This window comes from the organism of the source record quoted next, unplaced genomic scaffold (genome assembly GCF_019419815.1).
Source record: "Pyrus x bretschneideri cultivar Hongxiangsu unplaced genomic scaffold, Pyrus_bretschneideri_v1 Contig6, whole genome shotgun sequence".
NCBI lineage: Eukaryota > Viridiplantae > Streptophyta > Magnoliopsida > Rosales > Rosaceae > Pyrus > Pyrus x bretschneideri.
In genome coordinates this window covers 2990993-3006677 of record NW_025999798.1, presented here as the reverse complement: position 1 = coordinate 3006677, position 15685 = coordinate 2990993, and the positions used below count along the sequence as shown (strand labels likewise).

The following is a 15685-nucleotide window of genomic DNA, read 5'->3' as shown; positions in this document are numbered from 1 at the left end:
ATGAGGTTGGCTTTGCTTGTGTGGAAATGGGCTTCGGGTCTGTTCAGTTGGAAGCTAATTCAAAGGTCTTTGTCAACATGATTCATGAAAGCATGCAACCAGAGGCAATCATGGATGGTATTCTATGGGACATTAACCTTATTAAGCAACAATTATGTTTTGTTGAGTTTATTTATACTCCCCGTGCCTGTAATGAGGCTGCGCATCTTGTGGCATCTTATGCCATGCGTGTGGAGAGTGATCACTCATAGGATGATTTTGAACCAAAATAATTATTTAATACTATGGCATCTGATGTAAAAATTTCGATACGTATTTAATAATATTCAACTTTTGACAAAAAAAGAAAAAAAAAATTCACATAAGAGAGAGAAACCCAAGATAACACACCACCGATTTGGGAACTGGCACAGATGTATGTAGCAGAATTGTGGCCAGAAATACTTTGGCCCCCAACATCATGTAAATATCCCAAGCTCCCAACCCTTTATTTATTCCAATTTCCAACCAGCTGATCTCGTCCAAGGCCATACCAAATATGGACGCCTTCTCTTCCTCCTTCCTATCTGCATTTCCTGCCTTCTCTTCCCCCAAGCTCAGCAGTATTTCCTCTATCAGAATGGAAGAAAGACCCAGCTCCCAACCACCAGCTTCAAGGCCGCCGCCGTCGCAGCAGCCTCCGAGAACCACTCCACCACCGCCGCTAGCGGCAAAAGCCGATCATGCTCTTCAAAACAATGCCTCAACTTTCACTGCGGCAAAACAAACAGTTTCTGCGCTACCCGCAGTGATCTTCAATGCTTTGGACGATTTCATCAACAGCTTCATCGACCCTCCAGTGAAACCCTCAGTGGACCCCAGGCACGTGCTCTCCCACAACTTTGCTCCGGTTGAGGAGCTCTCGCCGACGGAGTGTGAGATCATACACGGCTCCCTGCCGCCGTGCCTCGACGGAGCCTACATTCGCAATGGCCCCAACCCGCAATACCTTCCTCGTGGGCCCTACCACCTGTTCGACGGGGACGGCATGCTGCACTCCGTTAGGATCTCTGGAGGCCGGGCGGTGCTCTGCAGCCGATACGTCAAGACCTACAAGTACACCGTTGAGCGTGACGCCGGCCACCCTATACTTCCCAACGTCTTCTCTGGCTTCAACGGCCTCACCGCTTCCGCCACACGTGGCGCTCTCTTCGCTGCCCGGGTCTTTACAGGTAGGGTCCACAATCCATTCCATACCTAAAACGCAAACATTTCAATGCATTCTCTTCTACATATTTCTTATTAAAAAAAAAAGAGTTTTAACGGAAAAATCTACGGTACTGTTCACTTTAACGAAAAATTATATTTTTACACTAAAAAATCAATTCTGGTATTATTCATTTTACCCTTTATTTTGTCCTTATCATTCAAACTCAAGTTTTCAAACCATTTTTATTAGTTTTCCTTTAAAAAAATTGACTTAAATGTTAAAATGATTTCTATGTTTTAAAATTAAAGAGAAATTAATGAAAATGGTTTGAAAACTTTTAGTTTTAACAATAAGGAAAAAATAAATGGTAAAGTGAATAGTATCATGATTGACTTTTTAGTGTAAAAATATGGTTTTTCGTTAAAGTGAACTGTACCGGGAGTTTTTCGTTAAAGTTCCCTTTAATCAAAGGATCAATGTAATCTTTGTGTTTCTAATTTGGCCAATTTAGTTATTGTCTTTCTTTTCGTTCGCTAATTAAAGACATTTTTATCTAATTTTTATAAAAAATATATATATTATTATAAAATTATAATTTATTTGATTTAAAATATTTAAAATGAAATAAAATTAAAAATTATTTTCCTCCCAACTCTCTGACCTCCTCCCTAACATTGCTCCCTCTTTTTTCTATGTCACAACCTTAATCATTTTTCAGATTAGAAGTTTTATTTCTTATATGTGTTATTTCTTGTTGATTTGCATTTTTCTCAAAAGAGAAAGAGTAATTATTTCTCATATGAAATTTTTAAAAGAGATTGAATGAAATGTCCTTAATTGGTTAATAGAGACAAACATGAGAATTAAAGTAGTCAAAATCGAAATACGGGAACTAAATTGGCCATATGGCTATAACACAGAAACTATTTTGACATTTAAGCCTAAAAAAATTGGATAACATAATCTTTAGCGATCCGGACTACAAAACATGTCGGCTTTATGGCTACTAAATTGATAAAGAAACAAAATAGTTTTTCTTCAATTTAATCATTATTGTTCATTTTTCTTATTATAAATTGTCCTGACTATTGAAAAAAAAAAACTATTATAGTTTTATTTTTGGGTAAATGACAAAAAATTACCTCAGCTATTGGTTTTACGACACTTTCATAACTTATCTTTTAAAATTGACAATGTCATACCCCATCTTACGAATTTGTGCTAATGTCAGACCTCCGTCAGTTTTTCTGTTGTTTTATCTGTTAAATCCTGACGTAGCCAAAGACAGGACCCACTCACTAATCCTATTAGATTAAAAAAATAATAAAATATATTTTTAATAATAAAATATTCAAAAATTAAAAAACTAAAAAAAGAATAAAAAGTGGCCTAAGGGATCCGCCCTTCTTTTTCCTCCACCCGCACCAACCCTTTTTCTTCTTCTTTTCGACAGCCACCAAACCCTTCCTTGTCCCCCCAACCTTCCTTCACCACCCTCTCTCTCTTTTCTCTCTCTCCTCTCTTTGGGATGCGGTCTCCCTCCTCCGTCCCTATCCCCACTCACACTCGTCCCATCCCCTACCTTTGTCCTTATTTCTGTTTTAGAACCCCCTCCCTTCTTCAACCCAAACCCTAACCCTAATTCCCCAATTTCAAACAGAAAACCCTAATTCCCCCAAACCTTAACCCTAAATTTCAAATCTCCATAGTTGAGGCAATGCTGCAAACAGACTTACAACCATTGCAGGTCATCTTCTTGGGGCTCTCCTTGGCACCGTAGGCGGGGGATTCACTGCCTCCGTTAGAAGAAGCATCGACGGCCTTGCTGTTGTCTTCCCACTTGAGGGGTTTGTTGAGCGCGGAATGAATGTAATTGATCAAACCCCACGCCTCGAGGAAATCGAAAATCCTCTGAACGGAGCCGATGTCGTCAACTAGAGACTTGTGGGGGTCCATGAAGGTGAGCTTTCGAGAAAGGTTAATGGCCCTAGATTTGGCGATGATGGTGTTGCGATAGTACTTGTAGAGGGTAGGGTTTTTCGAAGGGGATCGAGAATCGAAGAACTCAGTGGTGGATGTGGTCCGGCGAGAACTAGCTGGAATAGCTAAGGATGTGGATGACGTTGGCGTCAGAGGTGGGATGTGGTTTAGGATGGCGGGGAGCGGCGGTGGTCAGAGTCTTGGGATTGGCAGCGATCAGAAGAGGAGTGGGTGGGGGTTTGGATGGGGTGTTGGAGGAGGAAAGGTCTTGGGCCTCTGTTTGGGTCGAAGATCTTCGAAGGGACAAAGGTAGGGGAAGGGAAAAGGTGGGAGGTGGGGGATGGGGTGGGTCCCACATTTTCTTAATAAATTTTTAAATGATTTTCTATATTTATTAGTTTTTTTTTTTTGTTGAAATATATTTATTTGTATTTAATTAATTTTTTAATTTAGTTGGGTAAGGATGTGGTTCCCACACCTACCAGCTCATAACTTAACGGTCAAACTTAACAGAAAACTGACGGAGGTCTGACATTGGTACAAATTCGTAAGATGAGGTATGAAATTGTCAATTTTAAAAGATGAGGTATGAAAGTGTCGTGGCACCAATAGTTGAAATAGTATTTTGTAATTAACCCTTTATTTTTTGTTCAAAACTGTTGTTCTTACTATCTATTTATATCATTATTTATTATCTCTTTAATAAAAATGGGATCCATATACATTTGTGGGCCCAAATAAATAGTACAAATACATGATAATTGTAGTAATGATCTTTTTTGTTACTCCACATCTCCTTTTTCTTCCTCAATTTTTCTTTGGTCTATTCCATCCAAAAGTTAAAGGATGAGCACAAAAGAAAAAGGAGTAATTTCTGATACTTAGTACAACATTAGCAAGTACATAACTGTCATAACAAAATTAAATTAATTATATTTTTATTCTAATCTTTCATTCAGTATTACTATCAAATGATCGATGTAATATTCAAATATTCACCGTTACTTTGTTTATAGGCCAATACAATCCTGCAAATGGCATTGGTCTTGCAAACACAAGTTTGGCCTTCTTTGGCGACCGACTTTATGCTCTCGGCGAGTCCGATCTCCCTTACTCCATCCGCCTGACGTCCAACGGAGATATCGAAACTCTGGGACGCCATGATTTCGATGGCAAGCTCTCCATGAACATGACAGCTCATCCCAAGATAGACCCTGACACGGGGGAGGCCTTCGCCTTCCGCTATGGCTTTATACGGCCGTTTCTAACCTACTTCCACTTTGATTCGAATGGCGTGAAGCAGCCGGACGTTCCGATATTCTCCATGGTCACTCCAACGTTCCTCCATGACTTCGCAATCACCAAAAAACATGCCATATTTGCTGACATACAAATTGGGTTGAACCTTATTGACATGATCACTAAACGAGCCTCCCCCGTTGGTTTGGACCCCTCGAAAGTGCCGAGAATTGGAGTGATTCCGCGGTACGCAAAGGACGAGTCGGAGATGAGGTGGTTTGAGGTGCCGGGTTTCAACAGCGTACACGCCACCAATGCATGGGATGAGGACGATGCTATTGTGATGGTGGCACCAAACGTTTTGTCAGCAGAGCACACAATGGAGAGGATGGATCTTGTTCATTCCTTGGTTGAGAAGGTTCGGATTGATCTCAAAACGGGGATTGTGACGAGGCAGCTGATTTCGACCAGAAATCTGGATTTCGCCGTGATCAATCCGGCTTACCTCGGGAGGAAGAATAAGTATGTGTATGTAGCTGTGGGTGATCCCATGCCTAAGATATCAGGAGTTGTAAAATTGGATGTGTCCAATGCGGAGCACAAGGAGTGTATTGTGGCCAGCAGGATGTTTGGGCCGGGGTGCTACGGGGGCGAGCCGTTTTTCGTAGCCAGAGAGCCCGAGAATCCTGAGGCGGACGAGGACGACGGGTTTTTGGTGTCGTATGTTCACGATGAGAAGGCTGGGGAATCGAGGTTCTTGGTGATGGATGCAAAGTCTCCTCAGCTTGACATTGTGGCTGCTGTGAGGATGCCCCGGCGGGTGCCTTATGGCTTCCACGGACTCTTTGTGAGGGAAAGTGATCTCAACAAGTTGTAGTTTCATATGTCCCCATGAAGCAACATAGCAAACGTTACACAAACAAAAATATATTGCACATATTTATATTTTACAATAAAGCTTCCAATAAAAAATAAAAGTTTAAAATACAATTAATTTTGCTCAAATATAAAAAAATAAAAAAATTTACCATTAATTGGTGTTTATAAACATGTATCGGAGAAGTACGACAATAATCTACAATTAGATGGTTTATTGGGCCTATCTGGTGTGTACGAACCACATTTTGTTGGACTGATGATTAAGTTAAAGATAATATCAAAATTATATTAAATTCTATATCGCATAAATAAATCATGTAGGTGATCGCACTTCACCATACTAATTCCCCAAAGCAGAACAAGCTAATTGATCTAAGCATTGAGTGTTGGAATTTAATACAGCTGCAAACATAGATTACGAACATGCATCAAGTACTGTGATTTGAGTTCAGACTTTGTGAAGCCATTGATCGCTGGGAAATGAAAAGGAAATATTCTACTCAAGGAGGACCTTATGTTCTTTCTAGAATAGGGCTAGATTTTCTGATATACAAACATGTTCCTCTTGAGCAGGGACTTATACTTTTATAAATGTGCAACCATAACCATTTCCTCCTATCAAGGAAAACGGTTTGTTCAAAACACACGTCTATAGTGCTCCAACGTGGGATATCCACTCACCAACATGTTTAACCCTTAATGTCCTACTTTAAAGGAAAGAGGTTTATTCACCTATTAACTCTAACCATTCTCAGTTTCCACTAAACTCAAAACCCGAATGAGATAAGTTTATAGTCCAATATGGTTCCAACATTGAGCAACAATACCAATATCTGTTGTAACGAATAGTGGAGGCTTCCAGCTTCTCATAATTCTTCATCACAAGGTTGCTTCCATGTCCACTGCCTTCACTTGCGCGTTCATCCCAGTCACAATCGAAAATACGCAGAGTATTTTCTGATGATTAAAGGACCGTTTGATTTTGTTCTTTTCAGTTTTCAATCATACACCTGATAAAACAATAATCTATACATATTAATAGAATTCTGATTCTTAACCAAAACTTCGTAAAATTATCATTCTAACTTTCTAGACAAAACTGAACATAAATAAAAACTATGAACAATTTAGTAATTACACGAACATGAATTTTACTTTTTTTTACGTGAACCTTATATCCACACAAACATAGCAGCCCTATTCAAAATTAAAAATTAAATAAAAAAACCCTAGCTCTCTCCTCTTCCTCTCTTTGCACTCTGTCGCCAAAAAAATCCTCAATCGCTCTTCTCCCACGTTCTCCTCTTAACTGATCTACTTTCTTCAGAACCACCCAACAACACTATAATTTGTCTTTTCCCGAACTCCCACAAGTTACAAAAACAAATCTTTCAAAATATTAAAATCCCCATTCCATATTAATTCTTAAAAATTTGTTTAATGTTCAAAATTGCAAGATAAATGAAACAAGGATTAATCTATAAGGTTTGATCTGTATTTCTCTTCTCTTCAAAAATTGATGAAATATAAATGAAAGGATTGTCTTTGCTGGTTTGGTGGCTATGTTCGGCAGTCTATTGACAAATATTCCTAAAAAGCAGGCAACTTTTTCTTACAGTTTTGTGGATGTGACGAAACGTAGAAAATTAAGAAGCAAATTTAATTGCACACGTATTGGTGTTTGCCAATTGCTAGTTTGAGTTGAGTATACTCGAGCATGGTGATTAAGAGTTAAGACCCACGTTTACTTATCTTTGGGAGTTGCCGCGCCGACTGTCACCTTGTACGTTGTTGCATGCACGATTTATTTTGGTCCTCAAACACCAAGTAAAATATCTTACCAGCATGCACACTCTGAATCCACCTCGTTGGTCCTGTTCCGATTTAGTTACTGCCAATGCATGTGCAGCTGCTGCAAGCTAAAAATCACCATTTAGCTTCAGACAGGATCTCAACACATCCTCGTCTCCTCCAGCAGGTTTTCCTCCTCTTCATTGTCTGCAACCTGGAAACTCGTCAGCGCGCCTATTTCCAGCAACAACCCATCGAGCCAGACAAAATTCCCACACTTCCTCCTACCTCAGGACCTTCTCATCACCTGTGAATCCCATAGCTCCACCTGCTGCAAAACCCCTGCAACACTTGAGACTAAACATCACCAGGAGAAGTGTTGCTTCCAGTACCTAGAGGGCATACTCAAAGTCTTCCACCACAAACTTGCTAACCCGGCCTTGCACCCGTAGCACTGTGGACCCTTGCCTTCGGAACCGGATCCGAACCTGCTGTCTCTCTCAGATCCTCTTTCCAATTTTCTTCCACGATTTCAACCTTGAATAGCTTAAGCAGTCTTGTGCCCACCATCATCCATGGTCTCTTGTGTGTATCATTCCACACCAAAGAAGCTTGCACCTGCTCCAAACTTACTGTTTCTTTCCTTGCAGTAAAGTTTCACAAGGTTCTCGTACAAATCTGAAAGTGAGGTAAGAAGAAAGAGGCCTTTGTCTTCTTCCTCAATATCAACTTTCGCAGTTGATCCAAGCATCCCTAAACACGGCTTCCATTTCTTCAGGCTTCCATTACTCTCCTTTACCAAGAGCAAAACCGCCTCTCCCTTTAAACTGCTCAACTGAAAATTCCATGGTGAACAACAAATCTGGACCTCCAACGAACCAAAGCCCCCAACGATGCTCTGATACCAATTGTTGTGCCTTGGCCCGTTCGTTAGTGCGGAACCGAGATTCAGATTACAACCTCACCAAAATCACACACAGTTGAACAAAATAAAATACAAGAAATAAAGACACAAAGAAATTTGCGAGGTTCGGCAAAAAACTGCCTACGTCCCCGGAGAGATATTGCTCTTCACTATGAGAATAACAGTACAAATATACATGAGTTAAATCGACATAACCCAATCCCATATCCCTTGTACACCCACTCACAGAATTTTCCCAAGAGCCTCACTCTACCCCAAGAGTTCTTTCACTAGAATACTTTTCATTCTAGCTCTCTTGATTTTCTCTCAAACCATGTTCAACCTTTTCCATGGGAGAGCCGAATGCTCTCCCCCTTGGACGCTCTCTTTCAGACTTCACAAAGGCATAACCAAATGCCTTAATATAAACAAAAGGCCCCGCCTTCTCTCTCTCCTCTTCTCTCTTTCGGCTCATCACACAAGGCCAATTCTTTGCCTTTGTAAAAGCCACAAATCAAGGGCTAGACATCATAATGATGTCCCCCTTTTTCTTTGTCCCTTTCTTTAGCCGAAAGTAGCTAGCACTCCACATGGTTGAGATGAAATTGTTGCCAACTCATAATATGAGCCAATCACAACAGTTTTCTCAAAAGGGTATATGTAGCATTGCCTTGAGAGTCATCGTCGATCCCTCTTCATAGATCTTTGAGGCCAAATCAACGATCAAAAGCATGGTGCTGAGCTCTAGGATATGGAGAGGCACCAGATAGAGAAGACCGAGATGAATGAATCCAGCTGAATAGTCTTTCATTTTTCTGGCTATGTCAAATGGTATGAGCCAATTGAAGTGGAGATCATCAGGGATTTGTTTTACAATTTCTGAGATTTCAACCATGAACTTTTAGGGGAAAAAAACAGAAGAGAGGGGGGAGAAATCCGAAGGCAAGAAGCTAAGTATTTTTCACCGTAAGGTTGCTTTCCATCGCTTTCACTTCCAAGCTCAATCCACACGGTTTCATATACAACCGTGAATTTCTAAATGAACATGAAGTCTTTGAAGTCTTTCTTGATGCAATTAGCAATGCGGAAAAGTCCAAGTCAATACTCAAGTCCACCCCAACCACCATCAACAGAAAAAGTCTTTCTTGATGATTTCAGCCTATTGAATACTTGGAGAGCCAAGGGTAGACTTGACTTAAACTTTAAGTCTCGTCCGGAATTGCTTATGTTCATAAACTTTTTTTTTTTTTTTTTTTTCTTTCTAAAAGTGCTTTTGATGCAAATACGTTGAGATTTTTATTAAAAATTCAAGTGCTTCCTAAAAAAGGGCACTCGGAAGCACTCTGTTTCCCAAAAATATTTTTATGTAAGTTTTTCTGCCAAATTTCGCAGTGCTTTTGATTGTCAGAAAGCACTTTTAACTCTTCTTGAAACAACCCCATTTGTTTCTCGACTAATTACAACATTACTATCATGGCCCAAAGTTGTTAATTTTCACATGTAGAGGGGGCCATTGGTTTGTTATATTCTTGACCTTGTCTCTTGGCTCACAAAAGATAACGAAAAAAGGTTGGCCTACTTTGTGGAAGGACCAAAATTGACCAATTCTTACCCTGTGCAACAACAATGCAGTAATACATAATTCAGTGTAACAGCAATGTAGTTACTGGTTTTGTTTCTGTAGATTGTTGGACGCTTTGAAATTCCGATGAGATAATACAGTTGCCCTAGCAATGGTGCTGCAAAATGTCAAATTCTTATCAATATAGTAAAAGAGAAAGACATATAATTTGATGGAAGAATGCATCCAAACTGCAATAGTATTACATGAAGGGTTGCAACATCTTCACAATTTCATTTCCAAGTAACACATTAATTAAAACTACCAAAATAAAAGTTACAAATTGAGCTACAAGAAAACAGAATATTCATCCACTGCCTCTCTTCTTAGCCTGCATCTTCAATTTCTTCTCCACCGCGCGATTCTTGCAATCGTAGAAATATATCATGCAGACAATCCACTTCAGCACATTCCCAAAGCAGAACAAGCAAACCTGTGCAATAATACCACCAAAATAATTCCTGCTTTTGTAGCAGCCGGAATAGAGGCAAGGCAACCTCAAACTTATTTCCCAGAAAAAGAAAATGAGCATCAAACTAAACCCTCTCCACTCACATCCGCTGCTAAAATATATCGCCTGACCAAACGACTTGATGCCGCCCGCCCCATCCAGTATCGAAATCACAACGCTCACATTCCACACAGCACTCCATGCCAAATACATTACCAGAAGCCCAAATGCCGGCCAACACAGTACAGCATACAACAAAGCATCGAAATCATTGAAGTTTCGGAAGACAGCATAGTAGGTTATTCCTAGCCATGTCAGCCCTAGCAGAGTATAACTTGACAACACAAGGACATAAGAAAATGTTACAAAAGTTCCCTTCAGCCTTGTTTTGTCAAAGGTTTTTTTCACCATTTCTCTTAGAGTCATCACTGGACTCTCTTCTGTGTGTATCTTAGATCCCAAGTAAACGATCGGAATCGCGGTTACAAAATGGAGGAGATGAAGAGGCACCACAAAGAGAAACCCCAGATAAAATAACTCATTGGGAAAATCTTGGTTCAATTTTCTGGATACCTCAACTGGAATGGACCAACTCAACCTGAAGGAAGTCAAGTAGCGATTCATGCCGGCCTCACGCGGAGGCAGGTTTAGGGTTTTCAAGGTTTCAACCATGATTTTCTGGAGATGGGATTCATAGTAAATCAAGAAACAGAAGAGAGGAAGGGAGGTGAGGATTGTGAAAGTTAAGAATTTGATGTTTCTGGCAGGGATTATAAGAGCTTTCCTGAGAATACCGGAGGCTTCCAGCTTCTGATTCTTCATCACAAGATTGCTTTCCATCTCCATGGCTTCGCTTCCAAGCTCGATCCACTCACACTTGAAAGTTTCTGATTATCCAAAGCACATCATTTAATAAATCATTTGAGCAGTTTTAATTCTTTTTCATGGTTAGGTCAAAGGCTGCGTGCACGTCCCGTTGCACCCAAGTCAAGACTCCCTCCATGTAGATTAGACCTAGGTGATTTACGACAAAACGCGTACAAAGAGAAGAAATACGTTAAAATACTTCGTTACTTTATTTATTATTTAAGTTTACAATATATACGTATGTTTGCCTTATTCTATAAGGAATATAATTACAAGGATATGAAAACTAAATACAAGAGAGATTACAATCAAACAAATCTTAGTCCTATCTAAAATAGGACTCCTAGAATATTTACATGTTAAGACTCAAATCAACACTCCTCTCAAGTTGGTGCATAGATATCATACATGCCCAATTTGATAATTGGATCCTAAAAAACTTTACTAGATACTACCTAAGTAAGAACATGAACCTGCTGGTCCTCAGAATTCACAAACGGTATAAACACAATCTTCCTTACAGGATTTTCTTTGACAAAGTATCGATTAACCTCCACATGCTTTGTTCGATCAACATTTGACTTGATTCCCGAAGTAAATTACAAAATATGGTATTCGATTCTTAATTATTTGCAACATCCGCTAAAGACGCACGATTACGCACAAGATCTTGTTCAGAATATGGTTTTCGATTCTCAACTGTTCGCAACATCCACTAATTGGATCATTAATTACAATGGTCAAACAAAGAACATACAACCAAAAAAGAATGGTTAGTCTTGTATAGTATGTGGTAGGTTTGAACTATGCTGCACAAATAAGAGTACCGCAACCAGAAGATGTCAAAAACCAAGTCTTTGTGACTAATGATGGGGTGAGATGGACTCCACAAGCAAAAAAGATCGTCAGCTCATTGGCACTTAGTCAGTAGATTAACCAACCATACTACTACGCTCAAAGACTACTACCATAAATGCTCAATTCTCAACCACTGAGAACCAAACTCTCCTTCTTCGATCAGCAAGCGGAGAACTAAGAAGTGGAGTCTTACTGTGATACACGCTAGATGATGACGACACTCTAATATGGCCAGTTGCTTCCAAGTTTCTCAAGGAAAGAGAAGCAGACTTACGCGTAGACATCCAACGTATCAAAGTTCGTGGATACAACTTCATCTTCTTGAACCAACAAAAAAGGGTGTTCATGAAGCTCTGCTGGAGAAGAATGCAATAAAAAGGTGTCGCGTGCAACCAAAGTACCAAAGTTCGTGGATATTCCAGTTTCACTGAAGAATACGCAGGAGCAACTACAAGAAGAAGACTTTGATGGATGCAGAGCAGAGATAGAAATTGTGAGCGCTAAGATGCAGTAAGTGTTGAAACGAAGCCGTTTTAGCCGAAAATACACCTCAAATCAAAACAAACAAACTTTAGGAACATCTAATGCAAACAATGAAAATCCAACCACAAAGAAAGAGTTCACATAAAATCATATATAAACAGATATAATATAGCACCTTCAAAGTAGGAAAGCAACCTCAAATTTTTAGCACGCAGAAGTGAGAAAGCCGAGGCAAATGATGTCCAAGTCATCCAATCCAAGTTTCTAATAAAACCCATTGTCACGACATCGACATAACTAACATGATTCTCGTCAATCCTACTAGAACTACCATATAGCAGAGATATCATCCTTCCAAGTCATCCAGCAGTTGCTCCAATTCCAGCTTAGTCCCTGTAGAGGCAAACAAGCAGATGCACTCAGCTACTCGATAATATCTACAAGAAAAGAAGTCCCAAAACACAAAGCCCTAACACTTTCGACAAGTTGTCCCATTCCAAATACACTTTACTTGTTCGAGCTTATATCTTTCACCATTTTGTAAAAACGTTGTATAGCCATGACTTACCCATTGGCATAAGGTGAAGCACGGTGAGCATGGCGATGTGGAGGAGACCTGCTATAGCTCCGTCCACGTCGAGGAGGTGTAACACTACGGCGTCGTGGAGGTGATCTTCTCCTACGCGGACTATAACTCCTGCCAAAAAAGATATCATTTAAGTGTAATAATTTTAATTCTCCTCATCAAGAACAAAATATTTTCAATTCAAAAGTAGACAAACATTAGGAATATTGTGTTCCAAATAAAAAAAACTTGGCAAGCACAAGGCAAATTCTAAGTGAGCTGAGACAAGTATGTCAAGAAGGATGCGGTTAATCAGGGTACAAACAATTCTCATAACCATTCAAACACTCAACGCAACAATAGCATAAAATGGAAAGACAACGGGTCATCAAAATACAGAATCACAATTTTAACAGAGTGAGTTAAAAAAAAAAGATGGCCACACCTGCGCCCATAGCCATCGTAACTAGGACTTCTGCGGCGTCGAGGGGATGGACTTCGACGCCTTCCACTACTCACTCCTCGTGAACCAACGCGCGTGCGACATTCTCGAGCAAAATGACCAGGTTCACCACACTCATAACACTTTAAGTCCTCTCCTCCACCACGCCCACGTCCACCACCACCACGGCCTCCACTACCCGTAGAATTGTGAGAAAGCTCCACACGCCATCCATTTTTACCTGTAGACACAAAAAAACGGGAGATAGGAAGAATAAATGAAGATATGATGCAATAGATAGTGTGGACTATAAAATAAGACACCAACTTATCACTTATAGTTGCAAAGGTCAAAACAAAACAAATTAACACACACAAATACAGTTAGAGTGGGATAGTTGGGCAAACCATTCAAAGCTTGAACCGCGTCTAGAGCATCCCTGCGATCATCAAATTCAATAAATGCATATCCTGGCGGTCTTCGTGCAACCCATACACTGTCATCAATTTCATAAAAATATCGGTTAGCAACACGAATCCTTCAAACCTATGAAAATTGATCACAACTCGCTAAGACAACGAAAAAACAAGAGGAATGTAGCAGAAAATACTTGCGAAGAACGCCGAACATCCGAAATTCATCTTCCAGATCCCTCTCGTTCACTCGAGGGTCCAAATTCCCAACATAAACCCGAGTCATCGTCGCAATACCACCTTCAACCTAGCAAAATACAAATATATTTAACACAAATTTATCCAATAAAAAAAATTCTCATATAAATTCCAGAAAGAATCGAACTTTTCAAGGAAAAATTAGAACAAATCGAACGTTCAATGATTAACGAATCGAAAAGAGGGAAAAATAGCATTGAATATTACCTTGAAAAAAACCCTAGAATTTGTGAACTTTGATTGATCAGAGCGACGGGGAAACGGATTGGGTGCTCTGCGGGTGGAATCGGAGAGCTCGATTAAACCCTAGAAACCAGAACCAATTTCCCCGCGTGTTCTTCGATGGATTGTACATTCCCCTTTTAGCCCTTATGGTGAATCTCCTCTTTTAACCTTGTCTGTGAGTTTCGGGAGCCCAACTGGCCCGCTATTGGGCTTATATGTAAAGTTATCTGTTCTCAAGGCCCAGCCTTCTAATGGTGTCTGAACGGCATGAAGTTTTTAATATCCAAAGCCATCGTCATTGCTAACATATGCCTTCGGGCACGTTTGAAAAACACTTTTAAAATGATCGAAAATATTTTTGGTAAAATTAATTTTGGGTTTCTATAAGCACTATAAGTGCCTAAAGAAGTATCATATATGTTTTTCTTGCAGTAAACACTTAAAATGATTTTCTATAATTCACTTGGATTTCTACTAAAGATTGGTTTAAAAATTTTGGTTTTATAGCCAAAATGGTCCTTGAGATTTGCATAACTCACCAATTTGGTCCTTGAGATTTGAAATCAATAGAAATGGTTCTTGAGATTGTCCACCATCAATCATTTTGATCATTCCGCAAAAAAATTATGTTAACTGAGAATCAAAATGACAAAAATGCCCTCAATTTAACAAGCAATAGACCAAAATGATTTGACAAAGAATTGAAGGTATTTTTGTTATTTTATCTTATTTAATGGATATTTTTCATGGAATGAACAAAATGATTGATGATGGACAATCTCATGGACAACTTTGATTGATTTCAAATCTCAGGGATCAAAATGAGGAGTTATGCAATTATCAGTGACTATTTTAGGTAAAAAGCCAAAAATATTTTCACCAAAAGTATTTTCAATCATTTTAAAAGAACTTTCAAACGAGCCCTATGTTTTTCAAATCATTTTCGTAGGATAAATTTTTACTTCTTCACATTATTTCACCCCCTTTATTAATCCATGTCATATTTCCAATGATTCTGCTTACTCCATTTGAAAGTTATTGGTTATTGTCTAGAAATATCTTAAGAAACATACTCTCTACAAAATGGCGTGCAAGCGTTTGATATTTCTCATCAAACAAGACTAATGACGTACTTGGAAAACTTTTCTAGTGGAAGTGATGTTGTTATAAACACTTTAGAAATTTAATAAAAGTTCAGTGTTAAAACTTCCAAGTTTTATTAAGTGAAACACATTTAAAAGCATTATTTTTTTTTCATAAAAGTGTTTTTCCTCGTATGAAAGCAAATTATAAACAAATTCTAAATTTATAGTGAAGAGTTTGGACCAACATAAAAATAAAATAAGAGAAATGCTTTCAAACATCATATCGTCTTCTACTCAAATTATCAGAGTAATTCACTGTCTACAAAAGATAATCTATTTATTAAATATACAATCATTGAATAATCTGAATTCGTAAAACTAAATAATCCAAACTAATATTCGTAACATTTAATATTACGTAATATAAAAAGAATT

At 39.0% G+C, this 15685-nt stretch overlaps 3 protein-coding genes across 4 annotated transcripts; 1 reads left to right on the top strand and 2 right to left on the bottom strand.

Moving 5' to 3' along the window:
- The first annotated feature begins 538 nt into the window (after window positions 1-538).
- On the top strand, window positions 539-5333 carry LOC103953513 (probable carotenoid cleavage dioxygenase 4, chloroplastic). The gene is made up of 2 exons (XM_009365255.3): window positions 539-1211; window positions 4186-5333. Exons 1-2 carry the CDS (start codon window positions 539-541, stop codon window positions 5283-5285), a joined length of 1773 nt encoding a protein of 590 aa, XP_009363530.2. The 3' UTR covers window positions 5286-5333.
- Window positions 5334-9910: 4577 nt separating this feature from the next.
- LOC125471371 lies at window positions 9911-10900 on the bottom strand. Its single transcript, XM_048571699.1, has one exon. The coding sequence runs from the start codon at window positions 10898-10900 to the stop codon at window positions 9911-9913; it is 990 nt and encodes a 329-aa protein (XP_048427656.1).
- Window positions 10901-12373: 1473 nt separating this feature from the next.
- LOC103953511 (serine/arginine-rich splicing factor RSZ21) lies at window positions 12374-14309 on the bottom strand. 2 transcript variants are annotated; one of them, XM_009365250.3, is made up of 6 exons: window positions 14148-14309; window positions 13880-13989; window positions 13677-13765; window positions 13273-13510; window positions 12831-12959; window positions 12374-12655 (listed from the first exon to the last, which is right to left on the bottom strand). In XM_009365250.3, exons 2-6 carry the CDS (start codon window positions 13966-13968, stop codon window positions 12649-12651), a joined length of 552 nt encoding a protein of 183 aa, XP_009363525.2. In that variant the 5' UTR covers window positions 13969-13989; window positions 14148-14309; the 3' UTR covers window positions 12374-12648. The 2 variants fall into 2 exon arrangements, with proteins under 2 accessions (XP_009363525.2, XP_009363527.2); XM_009365252.3 differs by lacking the exon at window positions 12374-12655 and having other exon boundaries at window positions 12827-12959.
- Window positions 14310-15685: the final 1376 nt, after the last annotated feature.

What these genes read in the sequence shown, in the direction of transcription:
- LOC125471371 (XM_048571699.1), bottom strand. Translation starts at nt 10,900, where the DNA reads ATGGAGATGGAAAGCAATCTTGTGATGAAGAATCAGAAGCTGGAAGCC.
- LOC103953513 (XM_009365255.3), top strand. Translation starts at nt 539, where the DNA reads ATGGACGCCTTCTCTTCCTCCTTCCTATCTGCATTTCCTGCCTTCTCT. An exon ending in CGCTGCCCGGGTCTTTACAG is followed by an intron (nt 1,212 to 4,185) that starts GTAGGGTCCACA and finishes CTTTGTTTATAG; the next exon opens with GCCAATACAATCCTGCAAAT.
- LOC103953511 (XM_009365250.3), bottom strand. Translation starts at nt 13,968, where the DNA reads ATGACTCGGGTTTATGTTGGGAATTTGGACCCTCGAGTGAACGAGAGG. An exon ending in ATGTTCGGCGTTCTTCGCAA is followed by an intron (nt 13,766 to 13,879) that starts GTATTTTCTGCT and finishes AATTGATGACAG; the next exon opens with TGTATGGGTTGCACGAAGAC. An exon ending in TACGATGGCTATGGGCGCAG is followed by an intron (nt 12,960 to 13,272) that starts GTGTGGCCATCT and finishes CTTTTTTGGCAG; the next exon opens with GAGTTATAGTCCGCGTAGGA.